The sequence below is a fragment of the Battus philenor genome, unplaced genomic scaffold (genome assembly GCF_028537555.1).
Source record: "Battus philenor isolate CCGP_79_NKW_IND1 unplaced genomic scaffold, ilBatPhil1.0.hap1 SCAF_14, whole genome shotgun sequence".
Lineage (NCBI taxonomy): Eukaryota > Metazoa > Arthropoda > Insecta > Lepidoptera > Papilionidae > Battus > Battus philenor.
The window spans coordinates 13,336,336-13,357,920 of NW_027181676.1; the positions used below are offsets into that span (position 1 = coordinate 13,336,336).

General features: G+C 36.7%; 1 protein-coding gene across 4 annotated transcripts in view; it reads right to left on the reverse strand.

Moving 5' to 3' along the window:
• Positions 1-5,893: 5,893 nt before the first annotated feature.
• Positions 5,894-21,585, reverse strand: part of Tomosyn (syntaxin-binding protein tomosyn) — a 312,667-nt gene continuing 296,975 nt past the window's right edge. For 2 of the 4 annotated variants that reach the window (XM_068761392.1, XM_068761391.1), the window contains 10 exons: positions 20,989-21,075; positions 16,930-17,046; positions 16,071-16,193; positions 15,476-15,585; positions 14,742-14,970; positions 13,717-13,825; positions 12,176-12,265; positions 10,436-10,531; positions 8,789-8,913; positions 5,894-8,080 (listed from right to left, as the gene is read on the reverse strand). In XM_068761392.1, coding sequence (XP_068617493.1) covers positions 7,821-8,080; positions 8,789-8,913; positions 10,436-10,531; positions 12,176-12,265; positions 13,717-13,825; positions 14,742-14,970; positions 15,476-15,585; positions 16,071-16,193; positions 16,930-17,046; positions 20,989-21,075 — 1,346 coding nt within the window. In that variant the 3' untranslated portion in view covers positions 5,894-7,820. The remainder of the gene's footprint in view (positions 8,081-8,788; positions 8,914-10,435; positions 10,532-12,175; positions 12,266-13,716; positions 13,826-14,741; positions 14,971-15,475; positions 15,586-16,070; positions 16,194-16,929; positions 17,047-20,988; positions 21,076-21,585) is intronic. The other 2 variants (XM_068761389.1, XM_068761390.1) reach the window with 2 other exon arrangements.

Sequence of the window (21,585 nt, forward strand, 5' to 3'; positions counted from 1 at the left end):
CAAATATACGGAAATGTTTAAAGTTTTCTGTTGTGTATATAGGTGTGCCTTTATTTCATTAGTGTTTTGGTGTCGAGCGGTCACTCACCAGGGGTGTCAAACTCAAAAGCTAGCTGTAGAATAAATAATAAAATTCATTGAAAGATTTTTTTTTTATTTTGAGTACATTGTAATAAACATATGTAAAGTTAAATGATATGTTTACTGTTTCGGGAGAAATTTTATTGGCCGAGACTACTTAAGAAATTGGCCCAAATGAATGTTTATTTCGGGTCGCAAGCGGGTCGCAAGTTTGACACCCCTGATCTACACTAACCGGCTTGGATAGTCCGGACGTCGTGTTAGACGTCAGTATTATATAGTTGTTGAAACTTAGTATCACACACGATTACATCAGCAATTTGTATCTAATATCGCAATTTGTAGATCTAGTGTAAGTTTAGACTTACTGTATATCCCGAGGTCATATCTCGGACAGTAATGCCGTGTATATATCGCATACCATAACAGATGTACAAGTATGATAAACGAAATTATGGTAATTTTAACCTTCCGTTTATCGTACTAAGGTAGTTATTACTTAAACCGATAACCGGAGGGATTTTTACAAATGATAAAAATTCGATATTTAGGGGGTTTTGTTAGCGAATTTTACGATGACACGACACCAGCGGCTGTCCGCGTGTACGGAGTCATCCGATTTTACATTCTACAAATAGTGCCTTACACGAAGATGTCTCCCACTCGTATCTTTTACAAGGTGTTTGAAACCTTGTATTTCAGAATTTTTTTGGTATCACTGTTCACTAGAGATCTAGGATCGTAGTGATGTGTTCTATTACCATTTAACAGACGCAGTGGGAAGCGTCTTCGTGGATGGAACAGGCTATACAGGATTATGTGATATATAGGTTTTTGAATGTCGATCCTCAGCCGAAAGCGCCGTCCTAGACGTTTTGTATCGCCTTACAGTAGTTCCGCGGGGAAGTGCGGAGCCGGGGAAATACCCTATAAACTCACCGCTGTCATACTGTAGAAGGGGAATCCCCCGTCTTCGCGCATTCCGGCGTGTAGCGTTAGATTAGGACAGGCTTTAGACTTTGTACCAGTGAACGTTAAGTCATTCCTATTTTTGTATTTTTACTCACCCACGGCCTCAGACTTACGCAGCATAGCTAAAACGTCGCCGAGTGTACTCAAACGCAATATTTTGTACACTGTACATCACACAAATATTATTATTAATGATTTAATATTAAAACACATTTTTCAGTACACATATAAAATCTTTGTATTTTGGTACTTTTGTTGCTACTACTGCCTTACATTTAAGATCAATACTTAAGAGTGTATTGGAGGTAGAATGTTTCAAAGAGTTGTTTTTTAGTGTTCATTTAATATCAGAACATTGAGTAAGTTCTCTCGATACCACAGCGTTCTATTTAAGATACGTTGAAAGAATCTACCAACAATACACTTGCAGATGCAAGTGTATTGTTGGTAGATTCTTTTAAGAAGTCATTTTGCAGTATTCGTTGTATCGAGCTATTTCTTTACTTTAATGTATCGTTTAAGACCACTATCTACCAACTGCAAGTGTATCAGTGGTAGTATTTTGAACGAGACAGTCTTGCAGTATTCAATTTCAAAATTGGGCTATATCATTTAAGACGCACGCCTCTCATCTGCAAGTGTATTATTGGTAGATTATTTCAAGAAGTCATTTTGCAGTATTTGTTTAAATCTGTTGCATCTATTTGGTTACTACAGTGTCTCTTTGATACATATGTCTACCAACTGCAAGTGTATTTTAGGTAGCATAATGCAAGATGTCATAAAGCGAATGTATTAAAATGTTTTGGTTTAAAAACGAGCTGTAGCTAGTGATATTGAAGCATCCTGTGGTATCCATTGTTTTACAAATTTTACTTGAGAGAATAAAAATTTTTCAGTTTTGCAATGATGTTTATATTTATCTGTGTTCTCGTGTGATCAACAGAGTACAGATATTGCGTCGTATGTTATTTGTAATTGATAGATGGAGCGATTTATGGAGACTTAAGCATTTATAATATGGACATGCCTGAGGTTTCGGTTTGTTTTACTTTGTTTTTAAAAAAAATTATAATTTACATTTGTCGTCATATATCTGGCCATTGATAAGACAATGTCTTCACCTTTGTTACACCATCCTTTTCATTTTAATATAATATTTAATAATCATACACTAGCGAAATGGCAATAAATGGCCACTTGAGACGACCTTGTTAAGGGCATAGGGCACAGGTTGCTTCCAAAAAGTCCTTTTTAAATCTATGAGGATGGACTATATCCATTTCGGGAATCATCCGTATGACTCAAATGTTATAAGATACTATATGTTATTCAATTGTTCAACTTGCTTATATGACGTTATAACTTATCATGAGAACATTCTCGATTTTTTACTTAAAGTTCAGATAAGCTTCGCAATTTGAACAATTCAATATGACTCAATCTATTGTATATTTTTTTCCAAATTAGAGTTCCTTTAACGAGGTCAATAATATTATTATGTGTTTCCTATTGTTCCAATATATGTATCGATATGAAGTCCAATAGAAAAATTTGAATATATCGATTTTAACCCTAAAAAACTGGCCGCAATTTGTTTTCGATTTATAATCTTTAGTGTTATTTAAAGAAGGCATATCCATATTATGATGTTGTACTAAAATATCGCTCCAACTATTACAATTTCTTATCATAATGCGATAGCGAAACGATAATGTATTAATTTGATTTTATTTTGACATGGCAACACTTGTCCAGTGATTGTAGGCGTGACCGAACGCTCTTGGCGGTCTTTTCGATCTCATTTGATGCAATATATAAACGCAATACGCTGTTGAGTGCTTCGGCGAAGAGCGTTTGGTGCGTCTGTACTGTATATTAGTAGCCAGAGCAGCAGAGACGAACTCGACTGTCCGTCGAAACGAGAGATGTGCCTTTCGGGCTGCGATGACGTGGTCAACTCCACCTCCCTTTTCCCCCCACCCCTTTCCTTACACCACTATCCCGTAACCCCTACACCTCTCCCTTCCACCACCTCTCCCTTTCATTAATCCCCCTATTGTATTGTCTCCTCCCCGCGCCGCGTCGAACGCGCCCGAGACATAATAAATGCTCGTATGTAATGTATTCTATTGTATTTATTATATCATAGTTAAAAAGTTTTATTAAAAAAGTTGCTCAATATGATTGAGTTTTATTTCATAACAGTGTACCTACTTTACTAGCCTCCTAGATATGTGTAATAATCTGTCTCGTTGGTTGAGTTCTACAGGGTGATTAGATATAGGATTTCGAGACATCCTTTATAAACTAAACTACCTAATAGTAAAATAATTAAAATGTAAGTTAAAAATGGTGCAGTAAGTAAGATAGTGAGAAACTGTGATAAATAAATAGAAAAATGTCAATAATTGAATTAATTGCAGTGTAAAAAATGTAATATAGATAAAATTGTAAACAAAGAAACCTAGAATGTAGTGGTTGAAGATGGATGTATGGCTAATATGGGAATGGAAGAGAAAGACTGCACAAGTTGTAGCATGAAAGAAGCAGTAAGACTTATGATACGTGAAAGAAGAAAATGATAAAAAAGAGTGTGAATAAATTAATAGAAAATAAATAGTCCCTGTCCCACACCAGATAAGGGGAACGAGAATATTTTTTACATATAGTAAATTGAATTCTGAAATCGCTTTTTATTTAATGTCTGTCTCAGAAGGCTATACATTTACGACGCTTTTACACCTATCACCCTATAGTATCTTTTGTATTATGGATCCTGAAAAATGTCGGTATGTACATAATATTTTTTACTATTTGTAAGCATTGCCGATTGCAATTAATTTTTTAAAAAATTTTGGAGTTACGCCGATGGAAAGGTAATATAAAATTAACTAACTGTAAACTCTATTCTTAACAATAATATTTTAGCAGCGCGTGCCAAAATATTATTTTAACGAGGTCTGCGACACTAATGACCGCTTTTGATTGATGTCATACTATTTCCAGGATTACCCTACATTTCTAAAAATCACTTGCAATTCTTTATTTAGCTCATAGACGCCTACAGCAAGGTAGGCTTCTCCCAAAGATATCTATGAGGGATTGTACTCTGGAGGGGCAGAGGATATTGCTGCGCATTCTTTGGGAGCTAGTTTGTTCCCCCAAAGATATCTATGGGGGTCATATACCATAACTGACATACTTGGCAAGTGGATTGGCTATCGCAGTGTGGTATTATGGTACGGAGGGCGCTGCTGTCCATCCCCTGGAATTTTGTGAGCGGAGGCGTAACAATGTCTTCTGAGAATCGAACTTGATATCTACAATCGCAAGTCTGTCTCTTGGCTATCACTGCTTGAAAAATAGGGATATATAAAATAATATACCACAAATTTACGATATAATTTTATTTTCATATATTATAATTCATTTATATATAATGACTATAATCAACTAACAAACTAAATATAATTCAACAGCATTCATTATATACAATATGTATAGTAATAGCTCTTATGGTACTCATTTTAAGAGACAATCGTCTAATGAATACAAAATAATGTTCGAAACAAACTACGATCCATAACAAGTAATAATTTGCCACAAGTTTTGATCATTATTTATATACAAACCTTATATTAATTTAGTCCCATAATTCGCGAAATAACTGTCGGCGTTGCTCTGAAGCAAATGCGCCTTCCGACTCTTGGAACTTCGCGTACATTTACCAAAACAATTAATAGAATTGAGTAAACTTAACCGTTCTTACATATGAGGACATTTACGTTATGGCGAAAAGAGCAGCTGTCGCGCCTGAATCTTACAACTTGACAGTGTTGCCATTGCATGCATGCGCAACGTTTTTTTTTCTTGTATTTAACAATATGCATTAGCATAAATTTAAGAAAAAAAAACGTTGGGCATGCATGCAATTAACTTTAGAGGTATATAATCATTTTGATGCTTTCAAATTGTAATAAAAACTTTTTAAAATATTTAGAGGCAATCTTCTCGTGAAGTGAAAATAATTACTTAAATACCTCCATATTTATAATCTATAACAAACATGGCGACGATCGCGTGTGTTTAAAAAAAATGTAGTTTAAAAATAAATTTTATTAACTTTCATTTCAACAACTACGTTTCACGAAAATCTATTAAGAATACGCAAGCAACGTTATGGAAGTGTGATATATATACTGATGCAATGAATTCCGCTCAGATCGAAGATAACTCCACACCAAGCTCAATCTAATATTCACGACTACCTTCAAGAGGTAGTTCCGTAGATCACGGTTGCAGTCTTAGATCTGTGTGCGAGTGTTGGACTAATAAGTAATGAAAGTTCTAAGTAGGTCGTACAAGCGATACGCTGAAAATTTAAGCGCCGTCTACACACTACGACTTCTACTTGATATATTACACTGATATGCGACCAGATTCAAAGTGAACTTTTGCGGTGTGACACCAACTGCTTGGAACTTTGAAGACGTGCCATTCGTGCTAGATTGGCTATAGTTCAATAAGAAAATATCGATCTGTCTATTGAAGCTACTAGAGATTTGCCGCAGATCTCTTACGATTTAGGAAAATAATGCGGTAAACACTATATATACGTACAAGGTAAATCGGAACTCCATTATCAAATTCATTCGTTTTCCATATAACACATTCCCGGAAATAGTAACATGCGTTTAGAAATCTTAATTAAAAAAAATATTGTTAAAATTATTCAATTAAAATTATTAATATAATATAATTTATTTTACGTGATATATATATTGATAAAATACTAATATAACACATTTCTCTTATATAAATGAGGTTACCTTAGGTTACGGAAGCTAATGTTATAAAAATATATGAAAGAAGTACAGTAGATATATGTTTAAATAAAATATATTTATTGTTATATAATCTGACATAAAATAAGTTACACAGCTATAACTCGAGATGTCATCTACGAACCATTTTTAAACTTTAACAATTCTCATAGTTAAATAAATACGTTTAGAAATAGACATAGAATCTAACCTAAATATATGCACTTAAGTATATATTTTCTTTAGAATTAAACAAGAAAAATAATCAATTATATTTTTATAAGTATATTTAGTAAATCTATTCAAGACTTGGGTAAATAAGGAAGTATATAGAAAAGCGAGAAGCAACAAAGGGTTACCAGTTAAAAATCGCAAACAGTTGTGTCAATAAGAATCGTTATTGCCATGCGATACATCGATTTCTACTACATTACTTTATAAAAAAACTCTCTGTATATACTATACATTCATGATGTTGCCATATTCATTATATTAAAATTACCAAATTTCTTCAAATGGAAATAATATGATTACTTAAATTTCTTACATACAGAGAGTTTCTCTATATTCTTATAATTAAATTGCGATATACAATAATGCAATTACACACTATTTTATATTATAATAATTATCTCTTTAATTTTATTTTGTATTTTAACTAGCAACACCGACACGACACCAATTGGTCTGGTCTAAATTAGGCTGGCAACCTGCGCTTAGTATTGCTATCATTGTGTGGTGACAAGCACCGTGACCCCTACTTAATATAAAATATTTTTTTTTAAATTAAATATAACGTGTTCCTACTAACGAATGCTTAAAACATAAAATATAATACCGTAGAATATTAAAGAATGTACACGAATCAAGATATTAAGATTTCCGAACGTAAAGTGAGAGATGAAGAAAAAGTAAAATTGCACGATCCGGTGCCAAAATAATTTGCAGAGTAACAAAAATTATTGTCATCCAATGATTACTTTTCCAATCTTTACAGTATCATTTATTTTTATATTATTACCTTTATAACTTATCACATTACACAGTTCAACATCAACCATCATTTATTTATTTAAGTTTATTTTATACTCACATACGTATCTATTAAAATGTACAGCCACATGTTAGGGATAATAGCAACGACTCGAATAATCTCATTCCTACGCAACATTGTAACGTAAACTTCGAAAAAAAAAACTTAAATGCAATTTGACGTATGTCAACATCATACGTCATAAAGTAAAATGTCAAAATTCCCGCACATTTCACGGTAATACTAGACGAATAGAAAATGACGGAAAATATATTAAAATCTGAAAGAAAATGGTGTTGCAATTTGATGCGATATTGACTACAATAACATTCTGTATAAAAAGATTAAGTTAATTGTTTTTTTTTTTAAAGATTTATTTACATTATCACATCGCGAAGAGTGCAGAACGCATTTCAGGTCGATATCTCGCCTCCTTTCTCTGAACGAGAAACAGATTCAAAATAGAAATTATTAGTGGCAGCCCGTGATATATTATCGCAAGGGCAATAATCGAGGGACTTGCAAACTGGATATTTTCTAAGTCCGACTCTAAAAAACGTTGTGCGTGTAAACATCGTCCCATTATTACTAAAAATTTATCGCCCACTTTAGTTGTGCTTAGCGTCCGAATATTGAGTTTAACTACCGAAATGTTTTTATTTGCGATCGAATAGAATCTTAATATAATTTCTACTTTATTCGCAATTAGCAAGTTAAAATGAATCAGCGAGTTGTCATGTTATACTCTATCTGCTCGCCGCGTACCGGGTGATAATTTTAAACGTTTCCGTATTTCTATAGAAGATTTGTACATAATTGGGCGCGTACCGGTTTGGTACGGATTGGTTCGTACCGGTTCTAGTGATAATTCGGCTCTTAGTCGCTATACAAGTCTCTTCTCCTGGGGTTCACAGCTGGTACCACTTCTTGTCCTTGTACTTGAGCATGAGCTGGTGGGCGGAGGAGGAGAATTCTGCGGCCTGGGAATGCATGCGCTCGGTACGGTCCTCCAGCTGGGAGAGCTTGTCGCCTCGCTCCAGGACCAGGTGGTGGGCGCGGGCGACCTCCCCGGCGGCGGCAGAGGCACGGGCGCCTATCTCGGCAGTGCCTGCGCCCCCCGGGATGTGTTTGGCCACAGCACGGTTTGGCTTACCGCTGCTCTCACCAACTGGACAACACGTTATACATTAGCCAGCTCATGTTAATTTGCCCGAATATATTTAATAATATCTAGAAACGTTTAACTACTTAAACAAAGTCTAAAACTGAGTTTGACAAACATAATCACATCTTTTATCCGGAAAAACAAAATTACTTTCTGAACAGTTTTATATTTTCATTAATCCCAAACGCAAAAAAGTTGTATTTATTATCTGAAATAATACAATAACGAAGTGAAGTTTTCTTAAAATAGAATAGAAAACCATTCATGGACACATTCTTTATATTTTTTTTATGGCCCCCGCTATTGGAGGCCTCTCGTACTCCTAATTAGTTGGGATCAGGGTCTTTGTTTACAAATAAGTTTTTCAGAATTTCCATCTTTATTCCTCACTCACTGTCATACTACTCAATTTCTTTTATTCTTATCTCATTTCCATCACAATATCCTACGTTTTGTTCTTTTATTCCTTCTTGCTGTCATAGCCTTCCTTCCATCATCTTATTACTCTTAGGTGGCTAGGTACATTTTTTTTATTCTTTATTTTATTATTTACATATTCTATTTTTTTTATCACAGTTTTCTTTGGGTTGTGCTTTCTTAATACATTACTACAGTTTTCTTATTCTATTTTTCCTATATTCTTTATATATTGTCGGGGGTATCTAAAATAAGGTAAAAGTAATAACGTAAAAATATTCGAAGCAAACTTACAAAGCTCCTCGCGGTCAAGAGGCCTTGCACCTCCTCCGAACAGTCCTCTAAAGAAACCTTCCTTTGGCGGCTCGGGCATGTCGCGGGGGAGGAACAGCTCTCCGAGCATCTCGTTCAGTTGCTGACTGTAAACGAATTGAGATATTTTAGTTGACTAGTGCAGGGTAAGACGACTATCGACAATAAAGACGACTTTGTTGATGTTATCAGAAGAGGCTGGATGTGGTTCGCTTCTAGCTGGTGCAATAGGAAATCTTTGAAGGGAATGTCTACGTCCAGCTGTGGACGCTGGTTGACACGGGTTTTCCATGTTTAGAAGTATCACTCTTCTTCTAGAGGTTTCTATTTCGGTCTGGGCAGAGTTTCCTTTCCAGACTAGTCTATACCTCGTTTAGGTAATTCAGATTGAAGGCTTCTAGGAATCTAGCTTCATAGAATAATCTAGCGCAAGGGTCCTTGACTTGGTATGCCACTAAATACGCGTTTAATACTCCCACTTAAAGGGCTCGCCGAGGGTCGAATTTTAATATGGTCGGTTGGTACTTCCTCGCTAACATTATAGCCACTTCGAAGAGCGTCGATAAAAGAAAACGCAGAAGAAACTCCGGCATTGCTTCTATCTAGGATATCCTTCATAACAACTTTTTTCTATAGCTGGTTCGGCCTCCCAATCCAGTAAAAGTAACAGTCCAGTATTATGGCCTCTTCGTGTTTCGCTAATTTAAAAGGATTTACGTTACGCGCCATCTGCGTTATTTCACCTCAAACCCATGGATTCTGAAAATGCCGATTGGGCAGTAAAAACTCTTATCTAATTTCTAACCTAAATGATAACATAGGATAAATTATTATTTGCGTCAGCGAACAGGGGAATCCCACGCCAGAGCGCTCTATACTTACATCGTGCGAAAGAGAGCGCTATAACACTTCTCGCCTTGTGATTGGCTGAATATTGTGTTCATAGTTTTAAAATCGGTATAAATATGGGGTAAGCTTGATCTATATACCCCGCGACCGACTGTGTCTTCGAGGGGCCGACCAGGTTGTTCCTAGGTTGTTCCTGTGTTCCTGAGCATCATCTTCGTCGCTCTCCATAAGTCTCACCACCGTCCCTGATACGAGTTCCGACACTCAAACTTTGTTAAGTTTTAAAGTTCACGGACCCCTCCGTTCCGTGAACTCATACAGATGAAGCTGTAAAAGCCGCAAGGCTAACAGCAACAACTTCTTCAGAAACAGTACAGTATCTATATACACACTTGTACTTTGGACTTCGTGTTGTCACTACCTACAAAACCTTAGGAAAAATTTTATGTTGTTCAGCTTCAAGAACGTTTTGGTAGAAATTAAAGAATATCTTGCTAAGAAAGATTATCTTTGTACACAAGACCACGCTTTCATTTCCGTCGAAACTGTTAAGCCACAAGAGTCGTTGACTGCGCTACTGTTTTTGTTTGAACTTCGTGTCATTACTTACAATACCTATAGGTCCTAGGAAGAATCCTCCACCATTATTATTGCCATAACATCTGGCAATAATTCTTAGATATAAGGATACGCGTACGTTTGCGCTGAGGTATGTTCTTTGGTGTGTTTTTGGATGCAACTTTGAATGACGTCATCATCATCCATAAAGTTTGTACTTACCAAAATTCTGTGTCAATAGTAAACTTCTGTATCTCTGTAGGCGATGCCAAATACAGTCCATGTCCGCGATTACTAAAGCAGAAGGTCTTCGCTATCCTGCAATATCACATTACATATATTCAGAATTCATATTTAAACTCTTTTTTTAAATTATTTTTTTTATTAACCCGACAACTACATTTTACATTTACATTTAATTATTATTTGAAATAAGAACTTGTGTTCTTTAGCAAATTCAAATCGAAAAATCAATTACGATATCAATCACGTCAATGTATATTTCGCAGATGCGTTTATATTAATTGTAAAACGAAATTTCTCACCTTAGATCCTCGTCGATATGAAACCTATTTGATTTAAAATCTACAGAAGCGAAGCGTATTGGATTTTACATATATGACGTTACTCTAAATGACACAGATAAGAATGGCATAACAGTTGTCGCTATCATGCGTTGTTGAAGTATTAAAAGTCAAGCAGAATAGAGAAATAGAGAATAACAGCTTAATAAAATCATAACGAGCAAGAGAAAAGAATATAGAAGCACATAAGAGGAGTGTTCATGTGAGTGTTTTGTTGGGGACATAGTGTCGTGTGATACCAGGACTGTTCGACGCTAGGGTGTCAATGCTTCAAGCGTTTTTGCAAGCGGGTTCGGACTGTCCGTACACTGTGCGAATCTTTACCTTAATTTATTGAATATTTTAAATTTCGAAATTTAATGAAAATGATTTTTAAAGGGACGAAGTTCGTTTGCGTTACGAATGCAGTTGGAGCCGAAAGGTTTTCGAGTGGCAGTGATGAGTCGATTGACGCGGCTTAACGCAGCCTACCGCTAGATCAGTGTTTCTTAACGTGGGACCCCACGCCATACAAGGGGGCAATTCGAAAGTGGACTCAATACGATTTTAACGGGGGGAGGGGGGGGGGGCCCTAAAAATTTTAGAAAGGCCGAAGGTACTAGATGGATCGACGACATAGTTAAGGACGTGGGAAGTTGCAACATGGGGTGCTTTGAGATAGGCGTAATAATGGTGATGAATGCAGTGAATCATCATTGTCAACCAATAAAGTAATTCTTAGACACTTCATCACCATTTCAACCGTCGGACGTTCATTACTGTATCAAGCCATTTATTTCTAATAAGACCGACAGGATCTGATATTACAAGATCGTCTGTACGACTTGTGGGTTGATACGTGGTCTCTATTACACTTAAAGGTCTTATTGACCTCACTTCACTTCATCACCACTTTTGGTCACCAATCCGATGGGTAATTATCGTTAAATGCGTTCATTTTATATGAAGTTAGGGGGATAATGTCACTTTCTCAAGTTAAATTCACACGACTACATTATTAACAAGTTTTTATTTATAATCAACAATATATTCACCTTCGTTATCAACAACCTTTTGCTGTCTAGTATACAAATTTTCAATGGCTAAGCGGTTTTTCTATAACGACATTACTTTCCGATCGCTCTAATATTAACAGTGATAATTTTCGGCATTGCAAGGTGGTTTCATTGGCAGGCTACATTCTTAACGCGAACGAAATAAAGCGTGAAACATGTGAAGATTCGCTCAGAGGACGGAAAAGTGGTTCGACGTGAACAAGGGAGGGGGGGGGGGGGGCAACTACCATTTCTAGCGTAGGAGCGCAGGTGCCGCGGTGTGCGACTCCACAGGACAGAGTGACGGCGGGTACATGACTAATGCCGCTATGGACGTCACTTACTGGTCGGTGTCCTCGTTAACAATGAGTTGTTGGCCCCAAATGGAGAGCATTGGGTCTACGATACCCCTTTGTTTGGACTGTGTCTGGAAACTACCAGGAACACAGACACCATCAGTACACCGCACACGAGTCCGACGCCCCCGCCGGCGGGCGGCCGGGGCGCCGGACCGTGCGCGCGACATGACGCGGGCGCCTTCGACATGATCCATGACTTACACGCTATTAATGACACAACCGGCTAGCGGAGGAACCTAGGACACATTCCATGAGTTCAGTGGTTAACAAGGGTCTGTGCTGCAACCCGGCGCCGAGATACAACAGTGGTCCGGTGTTAGGACATTGTGTGTTCGAGTCATGTCTGAGGTCTTTCTTAACTTAAGAATAGATAAAAAAAAAATATTGCGAATATCGTAAGCACAAGTGGTGCTCGATAGGTTGGCAAAGTTTCGACTAAGTTGTGATAGAAATAGCACGACTGTATTTCGGTGCTTCGGAGCTTTAAATAAAAGTTGACACCTTCTCTTGTTTGGCGCAAAAGGCCTCGTGCACACTGGTAAGATTTTAGACGATGTTTAGATGCATGTGGATTTGTTAATGGAACCACATCAGAGCCGTCAATTTCTTTTATCTAAACTATCTAAACTAATTATTTGATTTAACAATACTCTTACACAATTCATAATAATTTTGAATACAATAGCAAGATAGTTTGACGTCTTTGATGCAATTCAGGTCAGCTCTTGCACCAAACAAGTACATCCTTTCTAACATCAATATGTCAGAGAACGTCTGTCTCTAGGCTCCCAAATGATAAATCAGCAGATGATAAAACGAGCTCATCGAACTAGTGATTGATATATGCAATATGGTTTAACATGTCACAAATCCAAGCGTATTAAGCTAATTCAAATGTATAATAGCTCTTTATCATTTAGTGCCTTCGTTTAGTGCATGGAAAATTTTATCTAAAAGTGGTCGGTGTTCATCGGACATTTCTAATTTAGGTATCGACACCAATTTCACACCAATGTTTGGTAGGACGGAAGGTCCAAGATATACTTCCATGGAAACCTCAGGGTTTACGTGTCTGTCAAAATATCGTTAATTCTGGCGCGAAAACTTCAAGTAAAAACTCAAGCCGAAAGATGAAAAATATCTGTATTTTTTTTATTGATCATTTAGGTGTGAGAATTTAAAAAAATAAAGCTTTGCCGTACTAATCTATCAAGCGGAGGCGAAACTGATGTTCTAGAGTCTCTAGTTCAAGCATTTCACCGACTTTTCCAGAGAAACAACGATATTTCGACGGCACCATCAGACAAGACCACATTCCAATTGTTATATTAATATATAAAAAAAATATTTTTATTCTGTCAATAATAATGCAGGTATTTATCCGCAAGCAATTGGAGTAAATCAATGCGTTAAAATAAATTCAGTTAATCTCATTGATGACAAAAAAAAGGAAATATATTCGAAATATATACTTTGGTTTCCATAGAAGATTTAGATAAGTGGGTGATATGTAAACGGGATGTTACCTGAGTTCCGAGAGAGGGAGGAAGTCGACGTCGACGAGGGGGCGAAGCGATGGTAGGCTGTATGCCACCAAGTGGCCCGTCGACAGGTAGTTCACTAAACAGACGCTGTCTGAAAAAGTAACACAGATTAACATACCACGAATTAAAATTTAAAATATATTCATTTGAATTGTTAAATATTTTAACATTATAAGCTACCACTGTCTTGGAACGCTGATCTGTTGAGTATAGCCGACAAGGAACTCAATAATTGCAACAATAAAGTTCCACAAGACATCCAAATCTTCAGTTTGTTTAGTTAGTTTTTAATATAATCTTTAGTATATTAAATCTAAAATTAAAAAATACGTTAATAAATAAATCTTATTATAGCACAGAGTTGTTACTTTATCCAAATGATACTTGATTTGTTGATTCTTTTAAATTGTTAATATTATAATGTATGCATCAAAAATTGTTAAATTTTATTTAAAAAGAGCTACTGTTATATCTGGTCGGCTCTTTTAAGCAGAATAACGTTACGAACCGATGGTAGGTTACTTCATGTAATGTGTAAGTGTTTACCAACTCAAATAAAGAAAATTTGAAATTGTACTTACAATCGATTTTTACTGTTACTGTCGTTTTGTAAATTATTTATATCGTCTTATTTACAAAACTGAACATTATAAAAGATGTAAAAATAAATAAGTAGTGATATAATATCTTTATTCATTTACTTTATCATAGTTGTTTTAATATAATTTCTGTATTCACTGAATTTTATAAAAATTAAATATATATTTTTCTAATTTGCATTATATATAGTTGCTGACTGTACACCACTGCGCGGAACAAATTTAAAATAGTCCAAATGTTTGAGGCGAGCATATATCATACCTGGAAGGCTTTATACACGGAATCAATAAAAATAACATAGCACCTAATAGCAAAAATTCGCTAACTTTATGTATTGTCACAAATCATTTCCTATTAATTAAAAAAATAAATAAATTGAAGATTAAAACGTGATGAGAGTAAATTACCTTTAAGACTGACGGTTTCCGATTTAACGACGAAATCAGTTTCGACTATCTGCTGCCTGTAGACGCAGTTCTGACTGGGCAGTGCGACGACGCGCGCCTGCTTCTCGGACGCGAGCACGACGAACTGACGGTCGCCGTCAGCGGCAGCTCCCGGCGTGGGACTGGTGCGGCTCGCGCTGGAGCCCTGCTTCGTCGGAGTACGTTCACGTCGCTCTCGGCATTCGCGACCCTTGATCCGTTTAAAATAAATATTAAAAACATTAATATATACATCGAATTTCGGTACAGTCAACCACATATGAAGTCCTTTAAAGTTAAACGTATTGTCTGTCTTAGGAGACTATGCTCTTCCGTTATGGTTTGTGTTTTAGCGTGTTATTATCACTTCAAGAAACGCCCATTACAAGGCATAAAGCCTCCCCCAAAGATTGCCACAATGACAGGTCATGCGCAGCTTGCATCCAGTGGAGGGAGGAGGGGGAGGAGGTGCACTAATGTATTTTTATTTATCTGATTACCATTGCGAAAGCCTATATTCACTAGACATCCTTTTGCTGAAAAGATGATAAAGATGTCGATTGTTACTGTAATATTCATAAATACTCTTTGTATTAAATATTGTCACCACTTTAAATAAGTTATTAATTACATAATTTCAGTGGTCCTTTTCAACATATTAGTAAACGTAACATACCGAACAAATCTTGACAAGTTAAAAAATTATACAAAATTACCTCTTTACTGTCATCCTTCCAACTTTCGTATGAATAGGGTATTAAAGCACCGTTGCAGTCGAGGAAGGACATCGTCAGGACCGATCCTTTCAACCTTAAAATGGGTCCGCCTGGAAACACAAATCGACGTGATATTACAATTCTAAAATAAATACAGAATTCAATATAAAATGACATTTTTTATCTGCTGTTTGAGCAGTTACTATTATAAATATTACGTATATGACACACTTCGTGAAACTTCTTATGTGAGACTATGAAAAATAGTAAAATAAGTAAAGAAATGTAAATAAATAAAATAAATATAAAGAGTCTGTGATAATTAATGTAAAAAACTTTGATCTAGGAATGTAGATGAAGGAAGAAAGCAGATGCAAGAAAGATCTGCAAGCGAGCAATGACAGATCATGTAAAGTGCAATAGGAATGAATAAAAGATAATCAAATCAAAGCTGCAGAATCTGCAAATGCAATTTAGATGGCAGTATACGTCCGGTAAAAAAATTGTTTCCGCATTTGATTTTAAACAACCGAAATACCAGAATGAAGAGTAATCTAATTATTATAGTTTGAATAGTGTATAAAGCAATACGTACCACTGGTGGTGATGACCACGGGCTGTGTGTGCCTGTGGTCAGATTCGGGCAGATTGATCATCATTGTTAGCACCGAGCCCAGCGTAGTGCCTATCCACAAAGTCGGCAGCAAGCTTGTTGGATCTGTATATCAATTTTTTAAATAACTTTCACAGAAAATATACATTTATAATACGTAAATATTAATCATAGAATATTTATATTTGAGTTTCTTTATACTCATCCAGTGTTCTTTGGTATATGAGTAATAAAACGGATCAGCCGAAATACCCCCCTTTGCTGTGTGCATACCTAAGGCGCGGTACAGCGGTTTTGGTAGCGTTTTAATACATCGGTAATGAAATTTTTCGAATCGAATTGGAACACAGATCTATCAATTGAATTGGCCCGCATCTCAGTATAAAATCGTTTTTATTTGATTTAAGAAAAATTTTCACAAATTGGTCATAGGTGTTCAAGAGAGACGACGAGGTCTAACTTTGTAGTGACTAAAAAGCGAAGTTCACATTTTATGAGCAGAGGTCCACAAAAATGTATGTGCTTTCGTCAGTGAAGAACAAAAATATTGGTTTCACATCATCAATATAGACAAATGACGTTTTTTGAAGCTCAACAAATTTTATTTGTAACAACTTTCATAATCTATATTCATTACAAAGAATCAAGACATCCAAATCGCTGCCGGCAAAATCAAGAGGCAAATTGTCATATTATAGATCTGATTTTCAAATTATTTGTCGGATTCCGCATTTTCAAACTTAAAAACTCTTATCTAAACAAATGAAGTCACAGGAACTACAACGAAATTAAAAAGAAAATAGCTTATAAGTAAATAGTTAAATTTGAATATGGAACTCACCTGATTTTTTCGTGTAACTATCGGCGAATGCGAGACACTGGATGCCTTCTTGGGAGATGTTCTCCAGGCTGGACATGCTACTGGATCGCGACCGCGAGAACGAACTGTCCAATTTGTCTACACGGCCCGTAGACAACACAACCAACAGATTATGCCCCCCGCAGGGTAACACGAACCTCTAAAGACCGGAGACCACTAATGCTCTCGAGTCTTTAGACAACTGCTATAATCCTGACCGAGGGTATATAAATATTTTATTTATTATCACAATATTGTTCAAATTAGATCTAAATTAGCAATAAAATTGTATACGTTTAAGACTACAAAATGTTGCTCAGTCGGTATTATAAGCAGGAATAAGATTGACTACACAGCAACTAGATCTAGTTTAGTAATCTCTGTGCGATTATTGGCTGGAATAACCCGCTGGAGTAGCGGATGTCTGGAGTGATTGTACATCCATTAGGATAAGACTCATGCTTTGGAACCAGAAGGATTGCATGCCCGTCCAATTTCAGCTTGAATACACTCGTCGCTGCCATTCCTTATTCACATATTTACATACGAGCGGCGTATATGTATGTTGATTTGTGTTAAACACCGCACTTGACACATATAATAGGTTATTAAACATTTACAAATCTAGAATGAGTACAGCGAATGGAAATGCGGAGTTAGAAACGGAAGTAGAGATGATGTATGTAAATGACGATGAGTGACGTCGCAAGCCTTAGTTCTTCTTTTCAACAGTCTCATTCTCTATACAGCGCAATCATCCCTTGCATCTAACTCTACCAACCCGCGGCACACGCCGCGTCTCTAACAAAGCAATCGTATGGACGGACAAACAAGTATCAATGCATACATTAATTCTAATCAAACTCGAGCTGTGCGAACGTAATGCGCATGCGTCTTGTGCTCTATCAATAATAGAACCTGAAGCATACATAGACAAAACGACAGCCGTATACAGAGGCAGCCAAAAACGAGCCATATAAACTTTTTGCTTTGCTGTCGGGCTAGAAAAAAAAAGAGAAAAAAAATATTCATGTAACAGTTTTCATTATTAGTAAAACTGGTCATCGAACAATTGACGCGGTATGTAATATATGTTTAATTAAGTGTAAATGCAAACAAAAGTGTCAGTTTTCGTATATGATCATTGATAAGTACAATATTGAAAGATAAATAATATATAAGAGACACCTGATACAATATGGAAAGCCTCGTCTTAATGCACACAGAGCATACAATAACCGCAGTAATATTGACAGTGATAGAATACATAATAACATAGTTTTTAGTAGTAAGTCACCTTTTAATCTTACATCTAGAGGACATGCCAATTAAAGTGCAATTACTCGCATAGTGCCGTGTGGGGGGTACAGTACAAGACGGTCACAGCCACAATTTCAACACTAACAAATAACTACGGCGAGTGCACAAGGACGATAGCCCGTGAACAAGCCACGAAATAAAACATTAACATCGAAAAAAATTATAAAAAAATATATTCAATAGGAAAAAAAAATATCGATGCAAATGTCGTTTGGATACCATTGGGTTGCATTATGTGTAAGTACTCCATAGATGCGAGATTCTGCGGAATAGTTGGTTCTGTATCAACAAATAAAACCACAAATGTTACATTTTACAAGCACGGTATTGACTTCAATAGCTGGGTGGGTTCAAGTCGCCGTCCAGTGCCAAGATGTTCAGATAAACATGTTTTAAATACAATAACATATACTGATAGTGAGAGTAATTCCTTGATTGATTCAGCACAATCAGACTGCGATGTGGGTGCAAAACATCCATATGAATTCATAAACCAAGAAACGGATACCAATATAGAGATATCAAAAAGGGACAATGATGATATGACAATTACTTTGGCACTGAACATCGAATTCTTAGATACATTGAAAGGTCTGTGCCGAACTCCGTTTTAGCAACGACACATCATACACAACATGAGGAGAACATTCTAGAAGTTGGTAATGAGGATACAACAAAGGATAGTAGTCAAAACAACTAAAGAGTAGTAAATAAAGTATACTTTTGAAATGATAAACTTTTGATGATTACCTATTAAATGATTCCGATCTGAAAGTGGAAAATCATTAAATGAATATAAGAACTTAACGCATGCTAAAACAAACGGGGCAAATTATAATCGATAGAATATTGATGGCTCTGATATTAAAAACATTTCAACAACCAATCTCTGTTAGTCTTTACAACGGGTTCAAAAACTGTTACGAACTTGAGGATTCAACTTCGTTAAGTAAGATAGATCATTTCATCAAATTCATAACAAAATATCAATTCGTATTCAGTAGTAATGGAAGGAAGTGAATTGTAGAATTAAATCATATTAAAAAGAATATAACTGAAAACTAAAAGAAGTAACCGAGTCTGAAGAGAGCGCTTGCATTTCGCGTGAGTTTCGACAGGGAAGAATAAAGTCGCAAGCGCCCTGTCAGAGACAAACCAAAAGAAGTCGTAACGGAAAATAAACTAAAGAAGAAATGAAACTAGAAATTGCGACTGTTAGAAGGACTGAAGTTTCGTACAAGGTGACTGTACTACCAAAACTGCAATACTGTCGCGTCGTGAGCAGGGAATGCTGCGGGGCGGAGGGCGCGGCGTACACGTCGGAGGCGGTGGAGAGGCACTTGTGCAGTTTGCGGGTACCTTGCGAGCGCGAGCGGCGCACGCGACTCGCGCCCGCTCCCGCTCCCGCTACCGCTCCCGCCACCGCTCCTGCGCCCGTGCCCGCGCCCGCTACCGCGCCCGCGCCCGCCGCGCCCGGCCCGTTCATCTACAACACATATACCGCTCGTCCGACCCGGCACCGCCCAACTACTCTCGCAACTGACACTGCCTGTAAACCATCACTTCGAACTGACCCAAGTGGACCCCAAGCGGTCCGCGGGAGACTCGACGGTGGTCTACGTTGGCATGACAAAATAAATGGTAAACAATTCGTAAGCGAGACTCCAAGAAAACTTATCTGCTTTAACGAAGAACTAAAATGTTGTCTTGACGTCAACTATCAATGTAAATAGATATTTTAAGAAGCTCAATGACTTTCTTTGGTTTCTGTTGGATGTTGTTAGCAGGTGTCGAGACTTACAAAGTGCCGCCGTCCGCAACGCTTTTCAAAGAAATGAATTCAAAAGGGAAATTTCCATAGCTATATCTTTTTTTCACGTTTCCTAGTTTTGGCAATATTGTTGAAATGTGGCTGCAGGGAGTCCACCGAAACCAGCTTAATTTTAAAAGTGGTCTATGATAACAAAAACGTCTCGGAACCTCTGCTACAGATCTCAATACTACATCACGACCTACCTTTTTCTACTTCATCTCTACTCTCACACTCTTCTCTCAAACACATCTACTTTTAAATTGTAGTTCCAATTACTAACCCTTACTATTTTTACATATTAGAAATCTCAAACTACCTTACTGGGAACATTTTTACATTCAGAACTCATACCTTTTGCGGCCAAAATTCCATTCACAGTATTAATATCGAATGTTTTAGATCACCTGATCTATAATGACTCTACTTTTACTCTTTCATAGCTTGTCGTTCATTATTATGAAATTAGTCATTATTCACACGAAAACTTTTTATAAGTTGATCAGTTCCTACATTCACTTGTTGCAGAGTCAAACGTGTTTTTATAATGACTTGTGCATTTTTACTCTTTCATATCGTCATTCAGAATTTAGTAATTTATTTACATGAAGATTCATTTTATAAAGAAACATCAGAGTTGAAATATGATATAAAACGATGAAATACAGTTATTTCAACAAAACACAGACAAAGGTTGTGTAAGACAATTGTGATATATCCCGGAAACCTTCACCAAGGATTATTAACACTTGACATACGATCTACAGAAACAATAACGTATAAGATCCATTAGTAACTCAAGTGGAACAGGTGACGTGATCTCTGTGCCAGATATGTACTTATTAGTCAGCGTGGACTTCCCCCCGTGTGTTTCCAGTTAGTCAGTGTGAGCCGTATATCATGATTCATACCTATCCTGTGGGACACTTCGATAACCTCTTCGTTCGATCGTCCCCCATCGTTCTGATCTCTCGTGCAGAGGCTCGCTACAAAATCTCCTGGGAAAAGCGCATCGGTCAGAATCGTCAAGACTGACTCGAGGTCTACACTCAGTGAAGTAGTTTCTTTTAATGTGAAGCTATCAAGCGTTTGGTGCACAGCTATGGGGCTACGAACTCGAACCATTAGCATTTAAACATCATCTCATTAACGGACATCAACAACACAGAGTTCTTTACTTTTACTTGATGCAAAAATTACAACTTTAACAACTGAATTACCGAGGAAATCTGCGAATAGATATTTAAGGCAGTTAGAGTCCTCGTCGGATGAGCCCTGGTCCTTTGGAATAGAAAACAAACAAATCAATCACCTATCACTGCGCACGCGCATCTAAAAAATCATTTACATCGTTACACCACGTGGAATAATACATGTGATTAAACATAAATGCATCTTATACAGTAATATATGTTACACTGTAAAAAAAAATAATAATATAAAAAGCCAAATATCACAAGAAGCGTAAAAGCAGAACAGTAAAACTCTTCACACCGGTCAAATCTACG